The following is a 23307-nucleotide window of genomic DNA, read 5'->3' on the forward strand; positions in this document are numbered from 1 at the left end:
TTGCATGAAAAAGCTCCTGGTGGCTTTAAGAAAGAAGAGGGAAGGCTTCAGATTCACTTTTTCCTCAGAAAGGCTTTTGAGGGAGCACCATGGTGTTGGCCCTGGTTTTCCTCACACTCCTCAGTTATAGCTCAGGTAAGGATTTGGGGGACTTACTTTACCCAAGCCACCCAAAATCTATCATTGTGCTTTTTTAAAAAATAAAGAATTCTGCTGTGCAATTATGAGCAGGAAAAACATGCTAAGATCTTGAAAGTTTGTTTTTTCCTTCCTTTATTGATAAAGGGGTCAATTCACGGCCCCCTTGGACTCAGCCTGTCTCAGCATCTGCGTCCCCAGGACAAACAGCAAAGCTCTCCTGCACTGTAAACAATGATGGCAACACCATTTCCTGGTATCAGCAGAGACCTGGACAAGCTCCTCGTTTTGTGCTCTATGGTACCAGCACCCGGGGAGAAGGGATCCCAGATCGGTTCACTGGTTCCAGGTCTGGAAACATTGGCTATTTAACCATCGGCAACATCCAGGCTGAAGATGAAGCAGATTATTACTGTTACATGTGGTCTCGCACTGACAGCATGTATCACAGTGGCAGAGTCTGATGGGGAACTGAGACTAAAACCTTCCCCAGAATGGTGGGAGGTAGAATCCCTAGAGTAGAATTTGGTCTGAGCTGTCCTTATTTGCACTACACATTTGTAGGATATGAAATATTAAATGATGTGATTTCTAGAGACATGGATGCATATAGGAATCAGCCATGGGGAACACTCTGGCCTGTTTCAGACTCAAATCACTGCTCACCTGACCATTTTTTCCTAACCCAGATTCTTACAACATAGGGTTGCCAGGTCCCTCTATCCTCCCGGCAGGAGAGCTGGGACCTGGCACTTACCTTTTGCAGTGCAGTTTTCAATCTTCACGCATGCGCACAGTGTCATTTCCAGAAGTGACGTCACCACGCCAGGTGCCCGGCAATGTCACTTCCGTAAGTGATGTTGTTGCACTGGCCACGGGAGCTCTTCTGTGCTCTGCACGGCTCTGATTCAGCCAGTTTGGGGCCCAAATTGGCCCCAAATGGAGCGCGGGGATGCTCCTGAGGTTGGTGCAATGATGTCACTTACGGAAGTGATGTCGTTGCGCTGGGTGGGAGCGAGCACATGGTGTGCGCTCCTGAGGTGCCTGCCGGTGGCGTGCAAGCTCTGGAAGTTTACCCCCTCCCACTGATTGCTGGGCAATCAGCGGATGAGGGGACAAATCCCTGGGAGTTTGCTTGCCACCAGTGGGCACCTGGGAACTCTACACAATTAAATGATTCAGCCCCAGAATCACTAAACCACCCCTGTCTAGCAGGGGATCTGCCTGCAAGCATTGTGCTGTACGCACAGCAGTGAAGATCCTGCCTCTTTTCCTGCCTGCTGCTGGGCAGGCAGCCACCTGGTTGGTTTTTTTATCATGTGTGCTCAGTATATTTCTTGAAACTGCCTGGCAACCCTAGTTCCCTTCCAATTATGCACCCTGGCTGTGTGTAGTTATTAGCATCAATGCCTACAAGGTTGGGGTACAGGGCCAATGAATGTAATTTCATCCCTCCCTTTCTATGAATCAGTTACACAGAGAGGCATCATCTGTATGGGGATACAGTGTGGTGGTAGTGGAGTGAATGCACATTCATCTTCCTGAAAAGATGCCTCAAGAGTCAAAGTATATAGAATCTTCTCCCACTGCATACAGAATGCCTGCCTGTTGTCACTGGAGGCTGCTGGCAAAAACACTTTTAAAAAATATATATGCCTTGCCATGGTAATGAAAGGGCAGGTGGGACATTTGCAGGGGGAAAAATCAGAGGGTGGGAATAAGAGTTAGGGCCTCCCCTAACCCCCAAATCCTCCTCCATAAAATCCCACACATCCCAGGTGGGTTCCAGTCCTGAACAAACTGTCTCTGGGTAAAAATCGACAACAGGAAGTAAATACTTGTAGGAGGTGTTGTAAGGTAGAATGCCCCACCAGCTCCTGCCCTCTGATTCACTCCACCTCTGGATTGCCCCTGGCTGATAAATATATTGCCATTTTTTTCCTCTCAGCCCCACCTGTCAGTCTTTACTCTTATGACATGTACTACTGCAGCAACTCTTTTATTCTAAACAAGGAAATTTCTGTGTTCTTAAAAAAATGGCTTTATGCAAATTTGTTTGAGGGTTATTGTCATATCTGAAACATCCCATCTCATCATTCTTGCAAAGCCAGGACGTAGGAACAAATTTGCATGACAGACTATACTTCAGCTCTTGGGTATTTTCAGGAAAGAAGGTGGAAGCCCTCACTAGCTACGCCTTGGGCTGAAGAGCAGCCTCATTTTGATTTTCACCATGGCCTGGGCCCTGCTTCTCCTCACACTCCTCAGTTACCATTCAGGTAAAGGAGTGGGCTGCTTCTTTACATAGTTCAGCAACAAAGCTATCCATATTTTTTATGTATCGTACAAACACTTCAGAGAGTATAGAAAATATAATAAGGCTGTACTTCTTTTCTTCTTTGTTAAGGTGTCAGTTCACAGCCACCTTGGATTCAACCTGCCTCACAGTCTGCGTCCTTGGGACAGACTGTCAAACTCTCCTGCATTGCAAACAGCGATTCCTATGCTATTTACTGGCATCAACAGAAGCCTGGCCAGGCCCCCCGCTATGTCCATTATGCAGGAGGCAGCAGGGGAGAGGGGATCCCAGATCGATTCACTGCTTCTGTCTCTGGCAGCACTGGCTATTTAACCATCACTGACATCCAGGCTGAAGACGAGGCAGATTATTATTGTCTCAAGTGGCACAGCAGTGGCAGCCAGGTCCACGATGGTAAAAGCTAATGAGGAACTGAGACAAAAACTTTCACTCCTTTTCAAAACTGGAAATCACTACAGAGATTACTTTGATGGGTGCCTTTCAGTGACACAGTTGCAGAGTGCGAAAGGCGGTCTTCAGCTGGAAATGATCAGGAAGCAAGTTGGTGGGTGCCATGGTGCCCATTGTGGAGAACCCAGATCTAGATCTTCACCTGGATAAATATATTTAAAATATTTTACATGTAAATAAAAACAGGTATTTGCATTGGTTGTAAAGAGGATAAGGTTCACAGTCTGTATTGCATAGACGTTCTACATACCCTGGAAAAACATTTGCGAGCTGCAATTCAGTTTATTTGCCTACAGTGAAATATCACATTTTTAAAATCTATTGCCGGTAAAGAAAGTGCTGCTTCTCCGAGATACTGCACAGTAGATAATGAACAAAGGTGACACACATGTCACAAATAAGATGTTCAGAAAGAGAACACACCTGAGTTGCAATCACCATTTTTCTCTTGCATCGAGCTCCCCATACGTTTGCAGAGACAATTTGCTCACAGTTTAGGGATGGACTGTAGCTCAGTGATATGGTGTTTGCTTTGCATGCAGAGCACCACTGCAAGTCTGAGTAGACAAAACTGACCTTCACAGAGAAATGGGCCATTTTCACATGTCTTACCAGCTCCAATACGTTGGGCAAAGCTCCTGCAAGGATAGTGTCTTCCTGGTGCGATTTCACACAAGAACCAGGAAATTGCGCCAGGAAGATGCTGTCCTTGCGGGAGCTTTGCGCGATGTACTGGAGCCGGTAAGATGTGTGAAAGTGGCCATGGTCTGATTCAGTAGAAGGCAGCTTCATGCATCGAAACAAGCAGTATTTTGTATGGTTTTGTGTTGACGTTCATTCATGATAGAGATTATGTAAACCCTAGAACTGCTATGAATAGGTCATGGGTGTAATCATCTTTTAAATTCAGCGACATGTTAGTTTATGACATTCGTCTGTCAGCAGCATTCATCATGCAAGCTAGGCTTGCCAACACTGGGTTGGGAATTTCCTGGAGATTTTGGGGGTGGAACCTGTGGGGTTTGGAGAGGGGAGGGGAGGGAGCTCAGTGGGGATGTGATGCTGTTGACACCGTACGGAAATGTCCTTGATACTGATTGTACTAATCTCACACTATGGAATCCGCCTTGAGTCTCAGTGAGAAAGGTGGCCCATAAATGACATTGATTGATTGATTGATTGATTGATTGATTGATTGATTGATTGATTGATTGATTGATTGATTGATTGATTGATTGATTGATTGATTGATTGATTGATTGATTGATTGATGCCCACACGCCAAAGCTGCCATTTTCTCCAGGGAAATTGATCTCTATAGTCGGGAGACAGTTGTAATTCTGGGAGATATCCAGGTTCCTCATGGAGGCTGACAACTCTAGTTCAAATTCATGCTCAGAACTTACTTGATCAACCTACATTTCCTAGGTGGCAGTGCAAGAATGCAGCAAGTATTTGTGAGCATTTGATTGGCATAAATATGATCATCCTTGACAGTCAGGCAGGCATTCTAGAAAGACAAGCCGTGCCACTCCACTCCACACCCCAAGCAGGCTGAAAACAACCAGGGAGCGCCTCTTTTGCAAGATAATATTCTAGTTTGGTGGATGGTAGACCGGGTTGGGGGCATAGGGATAACTATGGGAAAGCACAGCCAAAACAATTGAGAACAATTTTGAGCATTCCAAAAATACAGTTTTTTCCTACTGCTTGTGGGTGCTTCTTGCAATTTGTGATCTAGTTATTATTAGAACAGAGGACTGATTGTCATTTCCTTTGAACTCTGATACAATATGGCAACATGTTGTGTAGTTATTAATTTAGGCCCTAGAGGGAGCCAGTGTCCTAGGTTGTACTATGCTCTGTACTGAAAAAAGTTAACTTCTGCATTGAAGGCACAATTCTTCTTTATTTCATTTCATTTCATTTCATTTCTATCTTGCCTTTCTCCGCAATGGGGACCCAAAGCAGCTTATATCATTGTCTCTTCTATTTTATCTTCACAACAACCCTGTGAAGTAGGTAGGCTGAGAGTGTGACTGAGTAGCCCAAGGTCACCCAGAGAGGGCATTCGAACCTGGTTCTCCCAGATCTCAAATGTGTTAATCTAACTCATTACTGGACATTTTTCAGGAATCGAGACTATGCAAATGCTCAATGGTTTGTATAGGCTGAGGAAAAGAGCTGTAATTTGTTATTTACTTCAATTCCATCCAGCTTCATAAAACCACAGGCAAGATCCAGGGAAGGGGGGGGTGGAGATCCAAAGAAAGCCTCCCCTTTGTGTTAACTGAGCCTGAGATCTTGTCATCCTTCCAGATTCTATAGCGTTAGACTCATCTGTACAATGAGGAGGAAGCAGATTTGCATGGCAAGCTGTGGAGGGTTTTAAGAGAGAATGAGAGACAACCAAGACCAATCAGAGCCTCCTTCTGGGCAAAAAATTGGCTTGGATCATCATGGCTTGGATTCTGCTGCTGCTGCTGAAGGTCCTCACCTGCTTCTCAGGTAAAGGTTAATGCTGTCTCATTCATCTTTACAATAAATTATACCTGGTACTGATACAATTCTTTCAAGATCATGAAGAGTGTAGCCTTGTGATCTTTTCAATGCCCCTGCAAGGCAGGTCAGTACATCTCCCATCTAGTAAGTTCATAGCAGAGGCAAGATTTACATTTCATTTTCTTAGCTGCTAAACTACACCACCTGTTATCCATTCCTAATTAATTTTTTAAAATTTTCTTTTATTTGTTTTAGGGGCCCTGTCTGATATTACTCTATCTCAGCCACCTTCACTTTCAGCATCCCTGGAAGGCACCGCTAAACTTCCCTGTAATATCAGCAGTGGCTACTACTTTGGATATTCTGTTTGGTATCAGCATAAACACAGGATGAGCCCAAAGTTCCTCCTGTACTACAACACGACTTCTGGCCAGACAAGCTTTGGTTCTGAAGCCTCTGGCCATTTCTCTGTTTCCACGGATGCCAAAAAATATGTTGCTTACTTAAACATCAACAATGTGCAGGCGAAGGATGAGGCTGACTATTACTGTGGCACCTGGAGACGTGGTGGTACTTCTTTACACTGTGCGACAACGAACGGCAGATATGAAACAAAAACCAGCATCGTGCCACGGTTGGCTAGTCCCCAGGGCAAGTAAGAACTCAGCTGCATGCATAGAAGATCTACTGTGCAGCTTTTGAGCCTCTTCAAATGATGGCTGAAAGAGTAGAGGGGCGGGGGGCGTGGACAAGTAAAGCTCAGCCAGTTTTCCTGCTATGGGATTCAACCTAGCAGGGTTGTGTTTTCCTGGAATTCTGTAAAGGAAGCCGAAGCCTGCAGTGATCCTCATGCCTTTCAGCAGTTCCTAGATGTATTTTATTTTGTATTTTTTCCTATCTATACTTCTATTTAAAAGATAACCCCAGCTGCTTAAAAGAATACATACTGCAGGTGGAAATCATAAGAACATTTTGCTGGGAGAAAGCCTCGTGGAGTAAAATGGCACTTCTGAGTAAACCTGCTTTGGAGTACTCTCAAGGTTAACTTAAAAAATCCCAATAATTTAATTTTTCTTTATTTATCTTTACCTTTCTGCCAAGGAATTCATGGCCCAAAGTGGGTAACATCTACGTAAAAACATAAAACAATCAGATAAAACCAATTAAACATTAAAACAGCAAGTGCAAGATTCTTTAAATCACCAATCTAAAAACGCCTTTTATACCACTTGCAGGTTATCCCCCACTCCACACACCTTTGCCCAAGCTCAGGCTGCCCCCAAAGCTCTCTGGGAGAGTTCTGTTTTACTGCCTTGCAAGACAGGACGATAGAAGCCCCTCTTCTGGGAAGCTGTTTCACAAGCATATGGTAGGTCCCTTTACCCTCCCGGTGGAGGGGGGGGAGGGACACACACCCAGCACTTACCTTTCTTCTGTCCCCTTTTGCCTGTCACATCTGGGAGTGACATCATCATGCAGGACCCAGGAGCACTCCTGTGCTTCACCCCGGGATGATTTGGACCCCAAATTGGCCCCTTTCGGGGCAAACCAGCCCAGTGCGAAGCACAGGAGAATTCCTGGGCCCTGCATGATGATGTCACTCTTGGGACTGATGTCATCACACTGCCCCAGAAGCCTGCTGGGAGTCCTGTTCCCCTGCCTTTCCCCCCTGCCAGCCAGGTGAGTGGTGGTAGTGGGCAGAGGGTAGGAGCGGGGAATCCCCCACCCCCTCTTGGTGACTTGGCAGCCCTACCAGTGGTAGCCACTGAGAAATCCTGGGCCTTGGTATTGCAGAACATGCCTTAGACAAAGGGGGCAATTAAAAATTAAATCAGAAGACTATGAAAAGCAACTGGCATCACTGTATTGGATAGGCAATGGACCCGGTTCAGGTAAGAGAATCCCTGTAATGGAGATAGCCATGGTTATTATTCCCGGAAACTCCCCACATTTCCAGGGGGGAAAAATGGGTTAAAAAAATCCCCCCAAAGTGGATAGGGATGCCTGTCCTGCACAGGCATTGCAAAAAACAACAATGCTGTACTTGGGCAGCCTTTTTGGATTGCTGTAGCCACACAAAAGTACAGCAGCCAGAATGAGAAGGGGGTGGTGGCGGAGACAGCCCAGCTCTCAGTCTGCCACTTTGCAGGGGGTGGGCTGGACAGTGGTGGTATGATAGGAAATAAGGCGCCAGGGAATGAGTGCCGGGAGCTGTAATTCAAGACTCCCCTTGTTGGCTTATCCACAAGCTGGATACCCTTTTTGGACAGTCTTTTGCTGAAAATAAGCACAAGTAGGAGGCAAAAGAAATCACAGGATTGAAGGGTAACTGGTAGAATACCACACAGGTGAAGAGAAGGCAATGCATTTCTTTTTTACCCTCTCTCTCCATCCTATGTTTCCTAGCTCCATGGAGGCTCCTTCACAGACAGCTGTAGGCACTGCAGCCTCTCTGCTCCAGCTAGGGCTGCCAACTCTGGGTTTGGAAATTCCTGGAGATTTGGGGGTGGTGCCTGAGGAGGTAGGGGTTTGGGAAGGGGAGAGGAGGCCCCTCAGTGGTGTATAATGCCACAGAGTCCACCCTCCAAAGTTGCCATCTTCTCCAGCAGAACTGTGCTCTGGAGGAACTCCAGGCCTCACTTGGAAGTTGGCAACCCAGTTTCCAGTCAGAAGCAGCAGAGAGTCTGCTACGGGTCTCTGAGAATTCAGTTCCAAGAAGTCAACCCAGCTCCAAGGGAAGATGATTCCACTCTGCCATGTCCACTCCAGCTGTAATGCATCCATCTTGAGTTGCAATGGGAGAAGGCAGTTCCTGGATCTGCCTGGGCAGGGGTGGGGAGAGTGCCCTGCTCAGGCCAGATCTTCTCAGCTAGAGCAGAAGTGATGCAGGGTCCAGGGATGAGTGTTCAGCACCCGTAACCCCTTGAAACCACCCAGCGAACCACCCATTCAGTCACACAGTTTCACCATCCCAGGTCAAAGCGTTTGGGGTTGTTCCTCTCCCCTGCTCTTTCTCTGGAAGAATCAGTAGTCGATCCCTCCCATTCATACTTCTGTGGTATCCATATGCAGTCATCTCAGTATTTTAAAAGATGGGCAGCAGTTACAGAGAAAGCATTTCAGGACATTTTGAATCCAAGGCTGATTCCGCACATGTTGGATAATGCACTTTATCAATCATTTGAGGTGGATTTTTTGTTCCGCACACAAAAATATCCATTCCAAATCATCTATAAAGAGGATTGGAAGTGCATTATCCAATGTGTGCGGAATCACTTCAAGAAAACGTTGCTCCCCCCTCCCCCAAGAAACCAATAGAAATTTTGGGGGAAATCATTATGTATGCAATGCCATCTCTCTTATCTAATCTAAATGCATTCCACTGCTTTAACAATAAAAATAACAGTACAAACAATAAAATGCATCATTTATAACTTACTACATTTTGGGAAAATTGGTGGGGGGTGAGGCTTGGAATACTGAAAAGAGTCCTTGGGGACAAATGGAAATAATTCCAGCACCACCACCTCGTATTTCCCCCAGGCCGTCACTTCTCTAGGAGCGATAGGGAGAAGGCAATGACTACGAATATCTTACTGAATTTTGGTCCACCAGAGGGTCAGAGAGGGTTAATTTCATTTTCACTTCTGCTGATGTTCAGCTCATTATGGTTTTGAAGACAATGTGGCCAAACAATTGATGTGCGTGTAATGATTCCACTGCCTGTCAACAAACAGACCAATCAGAAGATTAGCATAAGGGGTGTTGCATTTAATTTCCTTAGCTAAGGACATTTGTATAGAGGGCAGAAAATGCTGGCCTTTTTCAGCACAACATAGTGTGTATCTCAGAAGACTGAAACCTCACCATGCTGGGGACATCTTTCGTCATCCTACTGGGAACGTATTGCGCAGGTGAGCACACTATGCCATGCTCCCATAGACCCATTCAGTTGAATGCAATGAGCAAACTAAAGACATTATTTCTTCCCCAGGTTCCAGTTCCCAGCCTGTCCTGACTCAGGAACCATCCATGTCAGCAGCCCTCGGGCAGACAATAAAGCTTTCCTGTGCTATGAGCAGAGGGCATGAGGAGGAAGCATATCATCAGTCTTGGCACCAGCAAAAATCTGGCAACCTGCAAAAATACCTTCTCCATTACCTTAAAGATGCAACTACTGGAACTGGGGACCTCAGTCGGTTTTCAGCTTCCAAGGAGAGCTCCCAAAATACTTGGTATTTAACCATTAGTAATGTCCAGGGAGAAGACGAAGCTGTCTATTTCTGTGCTGTGCTGTTTCACACTGGCGCCGTGTTACACAGTGATGCCGTCCTAAGAGGAACTGAGACAGAAACCTACACAGTGGATCTTATAACACTTCACACAACCTCCAGTTTACAGTTATTTTATCTATAGAATGAGTAGGAAACGCAGGCTTCAACTGCTCCGATTTTCTGGTCCTCATTCCCTGTTAAATCACCAGTGTTATTTTCTCCCCATTTTTGCCTTTGGGGGATATTTTAAAAAAATAGAATTATCCTTCTGATTTAATCCACTACCTCTGCTGTTTATGAGGAGCTTATTAGACATTGCTCAATCCATGTGTCATAGGGCCAAGCTACAAGTGACGAATGACACTTGAATGGCAAGTGAACAGACTCACATGCAGGGCTTTTTTTCAGGGGGAACACGGGGGAACAGAGTTCCAGAACCTCTTGAAAATGGTCATATGGCTGGTGGCCCCGCCCCCTGATCTCCAGACAGAGGGGAGTTTAGTTCCGGAACCTCTTGAAAATGGTTACATGGCTGGTGGCCCCGCCCCCTGATCTCCAGAGGGGAGTTTAGATTGCCCTCCGCGCCGCTGAGCAGCGTGAGGCAATCTAACCTCCCCTCTGTCTGGAGATCAGGGGGCGGGGCCACTGGCCATGTGACCATTTTCTCTGAGGGCAACCCACTGAGTTCCACCACCTCTTTCCCCCAGAAAAAAAGCCCTGCTCACATGTATTCCTCCCTGTTCACTTGCCCTCCAATGATTGAGTGGAGGGCAAGTGGAGGGCAAGTGAACAGGGAGGGATACATGTGAGTCTGTTCACTTGCCGTTCAAGTGTCATTCGTCATTTGTAGCTTGGCCCATAGTCATCACTGGGTGAGTTGTTCACATTGCATGATAGCACCTTGGCCAGTCACTACTGCTGGGCCTAGCCCTGTTGAGCCCTCCATCTAGGGCAGGAGGGAGGGGAGTGGGGGAGAGAGGGCTGGGAAAGCCAGTAAGTCCATTATGAGATCTTCTAACAAATAATAGCCTATTTGAAACATTCCCCAGATCGTGAAATGCAAGTCATGAGCAGAATTTCTTGATTCTGTCACAAATACCAAGTTATGGCACCCTCCAGCTGTCAATATTACTCAGATTTTATAAGGGAGAGGATGCATTTTGTTCTGCCTTCTCTTCTCAGGAGGCCCAATGTCCCTCTCTGCCATTACCCTGTGAGTGTCTGAAGAAGGGAGCTCTGATTCTCGAAAACGTACTCTTTGAAAATCTTGTTGGTCTCTAAGGTACCACTGAACTCACATCCTTCAAGTCTCCGCTGCAACTCTCCCATACAAAACAGCAATGGCTGCCAATAGCTGGCTTTGCCTATTCCCTGTGCTTTGTCCTCTTGCCAGCCAGCTTTCGGAGAAGAGGGCCTGCTTAGATATTGAAATAGGCTCTGCCCTGACTCAAGTTTCCTCTCCCTTCTCCTCAGCTTCGATACTCAGCCCTACTGCTACTGATTGTGCATTAGGGGCATGCACTGAGAAAATTTTCATTATAATTTCTGATCCAGACATCGGGGGGATTTTTTTTACTGTGATTGCTTATTGCTGGGTAGGAAATTACCAGCTCAGGAGTCAAAGCTGTGCTTGTTTCCTTTTCAGGGTCATTGTTTTCAATGGGAAATATGTTCAAGTGCCTGGGCAGCTGTTTATAAAAATAATGACACCAAACTTGCACGGATCACAGTCATCCCTCTAATCTAAAGACCTCCTAAGCTTCAAGCAGATTGAACAAAGGGAGTCAGTATTACAGACCCCCAAAGTAAGCCCCTCTTTGCCTTTTTATGGTGGCTTGGAATTATGAACATTTTGGAATGAGATTATCAGTGTAAGAAGGCATTACAATCATAGTCTTTCGCAACTGTATGTGGAAAGATGAGAGAATGCAGAGAAGAAAGAATTTTTCCCCTAAAAAAGGAAACTTAACTTTTTTTTAAGGATAACATAGTTGCTTTTTTGATCAGGAATTTCATTGTGGATGACAGTAACTTTATAACTTTTTCTACAAGGAATCTCCTAACATTGTATACTTTTCTATGAGGCATTGCACTAACTTCAGAAAACTAGCTGCTGTAGCACAGTGGTTAAGTGGTTCGTCTGCAAATCAGCACTCTTCTGGTTCAAATCCCACTACTGCCATGAGCTCAGTAGGTGGCCTTGGGTAAGCTGCAGCTCCCCAGTTGTATTGTGGGGATAATAATAACACTAACTTGGGTAAGACACTAATCTGTCTAGAAGAGTGTTCTATAAGCGTTGTTGTTGTTATTTTCTTGTTGCAAGTTCTGCCGAGTAGCACAGAGGACAATCTAAACTCCCCTCTGTCTGGAGATCAGGGGGCGGGGCCACCAGCGATGTGACCATTTTCAAGAGGTTCCAGAACTCCGTTCCACTGCATTCCAGCTGAAAAAAAGCCCTGACTGTAGATATTTTGTGCATTTCTTAGTTGTGAATGGAAAAAAAGAAACCAGCATGTTCTACTCCCACTGCACAATCTATAAGTGATTCGTTGACTCTATATATTATACTCAGCCTAAATCTTTGCAGATTTGACCATGTGGGGGAGCTCTTCATCTTCACTGCAGTGCGGACTGAACCTTTCAAAGGAGAACCAATTGTTGATGCTAAAGATTACAGTCTACAAAGCGCTTTTACGGGTCTAACAGATGTTTTCATGGGTGATTGATCTTCCAGCCCCTGCTTCTCCTTGTCCTGACTCTTCTTCCTCCATCTTAGGCTCTTCCTTCCCCTATTCACCACCTTCATCTACCCATTCACACCTCCGATCACCTCACCAGGAAGAGGGGGGAAATATATAATAGGAAATGCTTCACTCTGCCAATGTTAGGTCACAGATTGGGAATTAACCCAGCCTTATTTCTCACCTGCCAACTAGCTGCCTTCCTTGTCTTTCACATGTTTTGAAATGTTTGTTCATTTTGAATGTGAACACAAAGACAGGATGATAGAGATAACTGGGCTTCTGCTGGCATCTACTGTCTACCACTTAAGATCATCCTCACAAGTCCTGCTTTATGCACCCCCAGCTACAGAAGTATGGTAGGACACAACTTGAGATAGGGCTTTTGCAGTGGTGACACCACACCTTTGGAAAGTCCTGCTCTTTAGGGTTCACCTGGCACCTACCTCACCGTCATCAGACCAACACATTTCTCTTTACTCAGGATTTTAATTGAACTTTATCTCAACCCTTTTTAGCTGCTGCTTTTATGGTTACTTTTAACTTCTGGAACAACTGTTTTCATGCTGCTTATACTGTTTGTGTGTCTTGATCGGAATTCTATTGACAGTTTTATGGCTGTTTTATGACATATGTTTGTATGACTATGTTTTAGTCTTTTATTGTTTGTTTTTATTTGTTAACCTTATTTTGAGACATCAACAACAGATGTCTTTATATGCTTTTCATATTTTGTAGGGGAATTCAGGAGGAAGGATATTTTTTTTTTTAAAAAATAGTAATATATTATATTCATGAATCAGCATTTCCAATTTCTTCTGTGAAGTCTAGTAATCCTTACCTAGAGGGGGAAAGGATATTTTGATTAGAGAAGATGGCCCTGTTTGAATCACTGCAGCTTCATCAACATAATGAAACTCTTCACCTGTCCTGTACACTGAACAACATGGAAAGGTAAATTGTTCCTGATGCTGAAAGAGGCCAAGGCCTCCAGCTGTGGAGGAGAGATATTCCAGGCTTTCTCCCTCCTCTCAAACTCAGCCTGTACTTACCTAGGGTTGCTGGTCCCCTGGTGGGGGATCCCCTCACTCCCACCCCCTGCCCCCTGTCCTCTCATCTGACCAGCAAGGGGGAAAGGCAGGGAAATGGGCTTCCTGGGGAATGTTCTAAGCATGTCACAATGACATCACTCCCAGAATGATGTCATTGTACAGCCCTGGGAGTGCTCCACACCAGGCTGTTTTGGGCTCCAAAACAGAACACTCCCAGGGCCTGCGGCATGACGTCGCTCCCAGAACTGATATCATTGCATCACTGTTTGGAGTGCACATGAGAGATCTCCGCAAGGTGAGGGCCAATACCCCCCATCCTACCAGGAGGGTAAGGGGACTTGGCAACACTATACTTACCCCTTCTATCCGTGACAACCTCTCACCCCCATTATTCTTAATTCCTGCCTCCACTGATCTCATCTCTTATGTTGCCCTCCTAAAAATGCCCAACATAATGACTCTAGCCTGGTTAGGGTTGCCAGGTCCCTTTACCCTCCTGGTGGGGGCGGGGGGACCTGGTACTCACTTTTTTGGATGTCTTTTGGGGTTGCACAATGATATCACTTCCAGGAAGTGATATCATCGCTCAGGGGCTGGGAGCACTCCTGTGTTTTGCAGTGAGCCGTTTGGGGCCCAAATCAGCCCACTGTTAAGTGTGGGAGTGCTCCTGGGGTGGTGCAATGATGTCATTTCTGGGAATGACATCACACCACCCCGGGAGCATGCCCAGGAGGCCTATTCCCCTGTCTTTCTCCCCAGGTGAGGGGTGGTGGGGGCAGAGGATGGGAGGGGGGATCCCCCTCTCAGGGACCTGAGACCCCCAAGTCTGGTACAAAGTGATGATTCTGGTCCTCCTCGCACTTATACAATCACATCTCAATCCAATCTCATGAGCTGTGAATAATAGACCAGTCTATCATGGTAATGGGTTTGCAGTCTCGGGAAAGTGTTCTCTCTCCCTGCCCACCATTCTTGTTGGTCCTGCCTCCTGACGAGCACAAGGCAGGGCTGAGTGGCAGAGTGTGGAGGGTGCAAGAAGGGGGGGTGCTTTTGTAAGGGAAATGATTTGAATATGGGCTGTCCATATTCAGATCCATAGCATAGTTTTAAGAGGCAGAAGGGGAGGCTCAAGGCCAGAAAGTGAAGTTCCTTGGGGAAAAGGCCCACCTAGTTCCCCATCATGGTTTGGGTCTCACTCCTGCTCACACTGGTCACTTATTTCTCAGGTATTTTAAAGGAAATGAGTAGCTCAACTCATAGACATGTTGCTGATTGCTGATTATATTCTTCTTTCTTCTGCAGGTTCCTTTGCACAGAAGGCCCTGAGGCAGCCCCCGTCAGTGTCTGTGTCTCTGGAACAAAATGCCCAAATCACTTGTTCAGGGGACCTTGTTGGTAATAAGCCTGTGAACTGGTACCAGCAGAAACCAGGCATGGCCCCGGTACTCACTATATATTGGGATGACAGCAGAGCCTCGGGGATCCCAGACCGATTCTCTGGCTCCAAATCTGGCAACACGGCCACATTAAGCATCTCAAGTGCCAAAGCGGAGGATGAGGCTGATTATTACTGCCAGGTGTGGGACAGCAGCGCAGATCAGCACACCGTGATTCAACTAGAGGAGGAAGCAAGACAAAAACTTCCTCTTACGAAAGCAGCTGCTTGCCACATAGTCTAGTAACATCAGGAAGTTTATCTGTGGAGCTGAACTTGCAAAGAAGAAAGTAATTTATACTTATAGTAACTTATATGTTTGCCCAGTTTCAACAGGCAATCTGCTGTCCCCACCCTCAGTCTCCCACCCTCACTTATTTTAGCAGCAAGAGAAAAATAGGGGGCAATATCATCAATGGGGACACTCAAGGAATTTCCCCCAGTGTCCGTAGTAAGGACCAGAGACATTGGGAAAATTCCTAGAGGAGCAGGGCGGAAAGTCATTACCTCCAAACTCTGCCCTTCACAGGTACCACCAGCTGGCCACCCTATTCATAATAGTGTGGACTCTGATTCCTCTCTCAACTTCTAATCAATGAGTTAGACCTAGACTACATTTTCCACTAACAGAAGGGGCAAGATTTGCTCTTTTGTACCGTTTGTGTTGCTGTACTGTTTTATAATACTCATAAAGGAAGGTGAATGAGGATGGTTCATTGAGCTAGAGAACTGAGCAACCAACCTCATGGTGGGGCTTGGACTTCTGAAATTACAGCTGATTTCTGTACTACAGAGATCAGTTTCCTTGAAGGAAATGGTAACTTTGTATACTGCAGAGTCCAGAAGAAATGGAAGTCCTAGAGTAATATGACATCCCCATTCAGCTTCCCCCTCCTCAAACTCCACCATCTCCAGTCACCACCCCAAATTTCCAGTAAATTTCCTAAACCAGAATTAACAGTCCTCTGAGACCTCCTCCATAATAACCAATATAAGCTGTGCTTGTCCCAGACAAATTGATTCCCTTTTATTTAAAGAAAAATGAAAACAGAGGGGAATTTAATTTCTCAAATGATTTGTGCCAGGGAAGAAGTCTGCTGAGAAGCCATATTTCCTAGCCTTGAAGCCTAGTCTCCCAATCCCACTGGCAGATTCAGAGGGCTGATATGCCATGCTCTAGGACATATGCTTTTCATATGCTGCTCAGAAGAACTCTATTAACTCCTTCACATGTTCTGATGGTGAACATTGAGACTGGAAATGCCTGTAATTTATTGACAGAAATTTGCAAATATAAATTGGATTCAGTTCTTACATCATTTTAAAAATGATATAAGTCAGAGTTTTAAGTAGAGATGGGCACGATCCGCATTACGATAGAAAAAACCCATGATAATGGCGATAGCGCGATTGTGACCCGGCGGATTGTGATTGGCCAAGGCAAACGATCCAGCGATCGGGATAGGCCTGGATTGGGGCGTTTGGGCTCAGATCGGGGATCCAGACACTCAGGCATCAGCAATCTATTCCCCTGGCAACGGAGCCAGGGGGATGCCTGAGCTCTGTTTGCCCTCCTTCTGTCACCCTGGAAACCCGAATGGAAGCCCAGCTTTCCTTGATCAGCAGGGCTTCCTTCCAATCATGGAGCAGCAAAGCAGTTGGGAGAAGACACCCAGGGGAGGGAGGGGGAAGGGGGTGTTCTGTAGCCATGGGCACTCCAATCTCATCCCTGAAAACCCTGATAGGCAGCTCTGACGGCCAAACACAGACCTTGTCGCCGCCTCCCCGTGCCCACCAGGCCCGGCGGCCACCGGCACCACCCACCTTCCCACATAATACCAGTGTGCCCCGCTTTGGCCTCCACGATCCACGGCTCAGGAATGGGGGATGACCGGTGCGGATCGTTAATACGGGATCGTCAGTGGCGCCGATCCACAATCCACTGGATCCTTAAAAATTTTTGGATCGTGCCCATCTCTAGTTTTAAGTACAATAAATCATATTCTTGTACTTAATCAACAGCAGCCCGTACACAGGCTTTCTCTGTGGTGTCCCCTACCCTGTGGAACTGCCTGCCTGAGGAGGTCAGGAGAGCCCCCCACGCTCCTGACTTTCTACAAAAGATGCAAAAATGAATTATTCTAAAAGGCTTTTTACCCAGATAGGAGGGTGGTATTGTAGGGAGGGGGTCTCAGATATTTTGCTAACGAGTTAGAAACCATAGATTTCACCATTATGTTGCCTTACATATTATCTGTTGCTTTAAATATTCACTTTTATATACTGCCTGTGCTTCATGTTGTCTAATGTCAGCCCTAGAATTGATTATGTTCTGTTTCAGCAATTCTTCAACTCTGTATTGGATCCTTGCTAATACTATGTCTTTGTAAACTTGTATTCATTTACCCTATGACATTGTTTATGGAAATGTCCTTGACACTGTATGGAAATACCTGCCCTTGTTCTTGCTACTGGTTGTACTAATCTCACACTATGTAATCCGCCTTGAGTCTCAGTGAGAAAGGTGGACTATAAATGACATAAACAATTTTTTTAAAATTCAGAAATTAATCCACAGTTCTTCCTGTTGTATAACACATTTCTGGATGCAGAAATTCCATGAAATTCTAAAGTTAATTTCATGAAATTCTAAAGTAGGAGAAAGCATCCCCTATATGCAGTTAAAATTTGCACATAGGGCCGAACTATATATGACATTTGTCCTGTGCTCTCCACAGGGACCTGAAGCCCAATTCCAGCTCACAGTCCTTATGGAAAACTCTCTCTAAAAGTGTTGTGCAGCCACAGTTCTTGTTGGGACCAAGGCACAAGAGGCAGGAAGGGCTCCTTCCTCCTCCCCCCATGCCATTTTCTCAACCTGAAATGGCACCAGGGGGTATTATTCATCCATCGGGTGGCTGCACGTGCACTGATTCTTTAGTCCTGTGGTAGTTTTAGACGCAATTCTCTACAGGGAGTGGCAGCTGGCATATGGCAGTTGGTCCCTGTGGAGTATGCACGACAAACATCATGTACAGTTACACTCTGGTAGAGGTCCAAATGGCCCTGTGAATAAATGTTTTCTTCCTTTTCCAAGTCCACAAATGGGGAAAGGTCTATTCAGGGCTTTTTTCTGGGAAAAGAGGTGGTAGAACTCAGTGGGTTGCCAGCACAGGGGCAACTCTTGGAGGGAGGTAGTACCCCTGGTACCACATGCATGTGCGCAAAATGCGCGCATGCTCCCAGGACCGCATAATGACATCACTTTGGGTCTGCTGGAACAAGGGGGAAGTTTTTTAAAGTTTAAATTGCCCTTGGTAAAAATGGTCACATGGCTGTTGGCCCCGCCCCCTGCTCGCCAGACAGAGGGGAGTTTAGATTGCCCTCCACGCTGCTCCACTTCAAGAGGTGCCGGAACTCCATTCCAATGCGTTCCTGCTGAAAAAAAGCCCTGGGTCTATTATTTATTTGGGATCATGGAGGAATCATTTGTGAAAAAATGAGAAAACTGTCCTGCCTGGAGGCAGGTGACTGGGCTGTATAGCTTTTCAGTCCCCTTCTGCTTCATGAATCTATGAACAAAAGTATTAATATATCACAAATGTTTTACTAAAGCTCCAAGCACAGAAATGGCCCAACTGAAGTGCATTCTCAGTCTCTTCCAGACTTTTGTCGAAAACGCATAAAGGAGTCTGTCAAAATAACTAAAAAGTACCCCTTGACCTCTTCCATGTGTCCTTGAATGCATGGGCCGGGCCAAGAAGTTTAGCTGTTTGAAATTATTTGAATGGAGGGGACATTTGCATGTTGACGGAATATTAAAAGGAAATAGGAGGGTTTGAACCCAGACACCTTTTGCCTCAGCTAAGAGAACTCATCTGCTTTCTCCATTATGCAGTGGGTGCCTCTCCTGCTCACCTTCCTCACTCATTGCTCAGGTACAGCAAAGGAAAATGTTGCCACGTTTTGAAAATAACAACTCAGATAATAATATTATTTTAATGGGATTTTTTCTTTTCTTTGCAGGTTCCTTTGCCCAGTACGTGCTGAGACAATCGCCGTCAGTCTCTGTGTCTCTGAAACAAAATGCCCAACTCACTTGTTCAGGAAATGGCATTGAGAGCAAGCTTGTGCACTGGTACCAACAGAAACCCGGCATGGCCCCAGTCCTCATTATATATGATGATGATGATGTCAGACCCTCAGGGGTCTCAGACCGATTCTCTGGCTCCGAATCTGGCAACACAGCCACATTAAGCATCACCAGGGCCCAAGCAGGGTGGTGGTGGTTGGGGGGGGGGACTAGAGATGTAAACCTGGATACAGATCACATTTCCATTTCTCATGCTTCTTTGGTGGACCCTTAAAGCAATTATGCACATTATGCAGCAATCGTGATTTTAAAATGCATGCCCGTGTTCATGTCCGTTATGTTTTACAGTGGCATTGTATTTTAATTTTATTAATATTTGTACCCAATATCATTATAAAATATAAAAGAGCTAGTTTGATGTAGTGGTTATGAGCACGCAACTCTAATCTGGAGAGCCGGGTTTGATTCCCCATTCCTCCGCTTGAAGCCAGCTGGGTGACCTTGGGCTAGTCACAGCTCTCTGGAGCTCTCTCAGCCCCACCCGCCTCACAGAGTGTTTGTTGTGGGGATAATAATGACATACTTTGTAAACCGCTCTGAGTGGGCATTAAGATGTCCTGAAGGTCGGTATGTAAATCGAATGTTGTTGTTGTTACTATTACTATTATTAAAATATTCATATGATATATGAACATTATAAAATGTGCACACAATACACTTGAAACACATGCATGCACTCACACACATGTTCCACACATATTGTGTGTGCACATTTTATTGTCATGCTAGGGCTCTCAAATGTACATGAGTGCATAGAATAATTCATGTGGTGCACACAAATTATGTTTGTCATGTAACGTGCATCATGACCCCAACTAAGCTTTTTCCGAAGCTCAAGCCTCTCCCAGGTTTGGCCTGCTTCTTTACAGCCACAATCTGCTGCTCACCACTCTGATATCAGAGAGTTCACCTGCACCACAGCTCCTCAGACCAGCTGTTCTGTCCAACAGAGCATGGGACTTTCTCCTCTTCAGATTCACTTCTCTTGTCTTGCTTGATCACCCATCTCATGGACCAGAAAAAGCACCTGGAGTGTCTCCTACACCTGCAGTCCAACAATAAAACCACTTGCGTTCAATTCTTGAGTTGTCCAGGCATATGCTATGCCTGCCCCTAGCAATCAACCTCTCTGCTGTTCTTGGTTACATATAAATGTATCCCATTCCTCCTAAAAATTTATAACCCTGTTAATAAGGCTGCTTAACTTATCCACAGACATAATGTTCTGAATTTTTCTGTACCAAACCTTAATCATATCATGGTACATTTCTCCATGGGTACACATGTGTGCAAATAGTGTCAGTGTTGAAAAAACAATTGAAGTAGGTTCTATACATTTATTTGTATAGAGAGCTGGGAAAGAGGGGTTGTCTATTATTAACAAAACTAGAAAGTGCAGGTGAGAAGCTCTAAAGCCCCTCTGATTTCTTGCTCTGTGGTTTGATACACGTATGTTTTATGCTGCTCCAATTCTAATATGGAGTGGGTGGGAAGAAATACTGAAATAGAAAGCAGTTCCTTATATGAAGAGAAAAATTCCCAAAGATTACATATCCCTGTTCTCCTGTCCCCAAAACTTCCTGGGCAATTTACTTTCTCCAAATTGAAGGAGGTCTGTGATCTTAATGGTTACATCTCTTTTAGGGCTGTGCATCACAGAAAAAAGGGAGCTGGAAATACACAGAAATTGCTGGTTCAGCTTGTTAAAGCAGCTTATAGAATGGCGGAACAAATTCAGAAAACAAGGGTGTAAGAAGTCCCCACTACCAAAAAGTTTCATTTTGGTTCTTACTTATGCAGGAGCCATTCAGGCAGGCCAGGCAGTGGTGAGCCACTTGGCAGCATCTCATTTTCCTTAATGGCTAGTTTGTCTGCACTCATCATGTAACCATCTGGATCCAAAGCAAAGAGAGTGAGCTCTCAGCATTAACTCTGAATCAAGCTACACGTGACGCCTTACACAGGTTGGACACTTGTCAGCTTCCCTCAAGTCTTGATGGGAAATGTAGGCATCCTGGTCTTGCAGCTGTAATGGAGAGCCAAGCTGTAAAACCAGGACACCTACATTTCCCATCAAAACTCAAGGGAAGCTGACAAGTGTCCAATCTGTGTAAGGCATCACTTGTAGCTTGGCTCTCTGTTGGCAGGAAGGGGATGTGAATTTTTTCCTCAGCTCTTCTAGCCAATAGCGTTGGCATTGAGTGGGCTGATAGGGATCAAATTGCAAAAGATTTGCTTTGCACCAGGGAGGAGAGCAGCAGATGGCAAGTGGCATCAACGCCAGCATTGCCATCACCATCCCTTTCTGTGCATTTTTATGCACAACGCAATGAAAGGCTGGCAACATTCACGCGGGCATGCACACATGGGTTTGAGGAGGGATGGGTCTTCTTCAGCCTCCAAGGCTGCCACAAAGTCTCAAGTTATGGAGATTATGGTAAAATTGGAAAGAAAAATCATTAAAAGAGAGCCTCACTGAGGAGGACCATGGAGACGGTTCATGCCCATTCAGTGGCCTCCTGCTGCTGCTGCTGCCCTTCTCCTTTGGTGCCATGGTGCCAGGGCCACCATTGTGACTAAACTAGTCTTCCAAAGATAGCAGGTCAAGGTGCACCGGGAGGAATTTCATCTTGCCCAGAAAGCCTTCTGGCTTTGGGGGCTTTTCCAATTAAAACTGTCAACCAAGCATTACATGACGGGGAGGTAACAGGCGTGTGCATTGCACACCCACACACACACGCTCACCCAAGTTTTTCTAGATCAGTATTCTACGTGGAAGGACCAATCTGGTCAGATTTTTTATTTTCTGGCACACCAATGGGAGTCTATTGTCTTGTCTCACTGTTTTTTATCTTGTTTTCCTTTTCATTCAAATCTGGGTTACCTATTTTAGCTGGAAAGGGAGACTGACAGCCAGTCCAGTCTCCCACTTTTACTGGTTAAAAATAATAGGGGGAAAAGAGAGCCATCCTCCCTCTACATCCCTTCCTGTGAAGGAAAATCCAACATCAAGCCCTCTCTTATTGTGCACTTTTATGCACAGTGCAAGGAGAGGCTGGTGGCGGGAGGGTTTAAACCAGGACAGGGAGTCCCAGGCTGCTACAGCGCAGAGGAGGATTCGCCCACCCCTCATCATGGAAACAAAACTAGGAGGCAGAGAGAAACATGGCATAACAGCATGACTCTAAAGTAATAATTTATTGGTTTTGTCATCACTAAACAGTATTTTTTTAAAATTTCGCTGCACTGTGCTGGTTGGCAGTGGAGAACTTCCCTGCTTGTGCCCTGTGCTGCTGGACTGCTATGCTGGCAAAGTTTTTCCAGTAAGTTTCCTGCCATTGTGTGCACCCACCAACACTTGCCTTCTTTGGGGTCCATTGTGGTGTGAGTTTTCATGTGCTTGAGGAGAAATTCATTGGATTGGAGGGTTTTGGACAACGGTTAAGTGTCAATAGAGCCTCATTTCTCCAAACCCACCCCCAAAGAACTGTGTCTATGTGAGTGCACAGTTCACCTTGACATGTGCCTTCCCAAAGCATTCCTTGAGATCCATAAATACGGAACCCTCACTCTCAAACTTGGTGGGTCGATTCTCCCCAGTGGGGACTCAAACCTCTCCTCCATTTATCCTCACAACAACCCTGTGTGGTAGGTTAGACTGAGAGTGTATGACTGGTCCAAGGTCACCCAGCAAGCTTCTAAGGCAGAGTGGGGGCTCCTAGTCTGACACTCAAGTCTCCCAGATCCTAGCTCAAACAGACCCTAACTACTACATTTTTTATTTTTCTGGACATTCAATGTGCTACTTTTGTGCAAATCCAGGGATGTATACATTTGCCCCATTCTTTAAGGTTCTGTAAGAATTCTTAAAATGCTTAAAGAGTTAGATTACAACTGGGTACCTGAGTTCCAAATCCTACTCACTGGTTGACTTTGGGCCAGTCACCTTTTCTCAGCCTGGCCTATCTCACAGGGTTATGTGGATAAAAAGAGCTTCTTGGAGAAAGGCCAAGATAAAAACCTAGACAAACATCACAGTGGTTGGCTTTCCATCTGCAAGGGCAGCATTCAATATAAATATGTAAAAAGGTAAAGGTAGTCCCCCTGTGCAAGCACCAGGTCATTACTGACCCATGTGGGGGATGTTGCATCACAACATTTTCGTGGCAGACTTTTTACAGGGTGGTTTGCCATTGCCTTCCCCAGTCCTCTACACTTTACCCCCAGGAACCTGGGTACTCA

General features: G+C 45.5%; 1 protein-coding gene and 1 gene segment (V, D, J or C); both read left to right on the forward strand.

Moving 5' to 3' along the window:
• Nucleotides 1-64: 64 nt before the first annotated feature.
• On the forward strand, nt 65-602 carry LOC129340996 (immunoglobulin lambda variable 2-18-like). The segment is given in 2 exon segments: nt 65-135; nt 286-602. Coding segments are annotated over 2 exon segments (363 nt in total).
• A 1754-nt stretch (nt 603-2356) lies between these two features.
• LOC129341162 (immunoglobulin lambda-1 light chain-like) overlaps nt 2357-23307 on the forward strand; it is a 256067-nt gene continuing 235116 nt past the window's right edge. The window contains exon 1 of the mRNA XM_054996172.1: nt 2357-2417. Within this exon, the coding sequence (XP_054852147.1) occupies nt 2372-2417 (46 nt within the window). The 5' untranslated portion in view covers nt 2357-2371. The remainder of the gene's footprint in view (nt 2418-23307) is intronic.

Source organism: Eublepharis macularius, chromosome 13 (genome assembly GCF_028583425.1).
Source record: "Eublepharis macularius isolate TG4126 chromosome 13, MPM_Emac_v1.0, whole genome shotgun sequence".
NCBI classification, from domain to species: domain Eukaryota; kingdom Metazoa; phylum Chordata; class Lepidosauria; order Squamata; family Eublepharidae; genus Eublepharis; species Eublepharis macularius.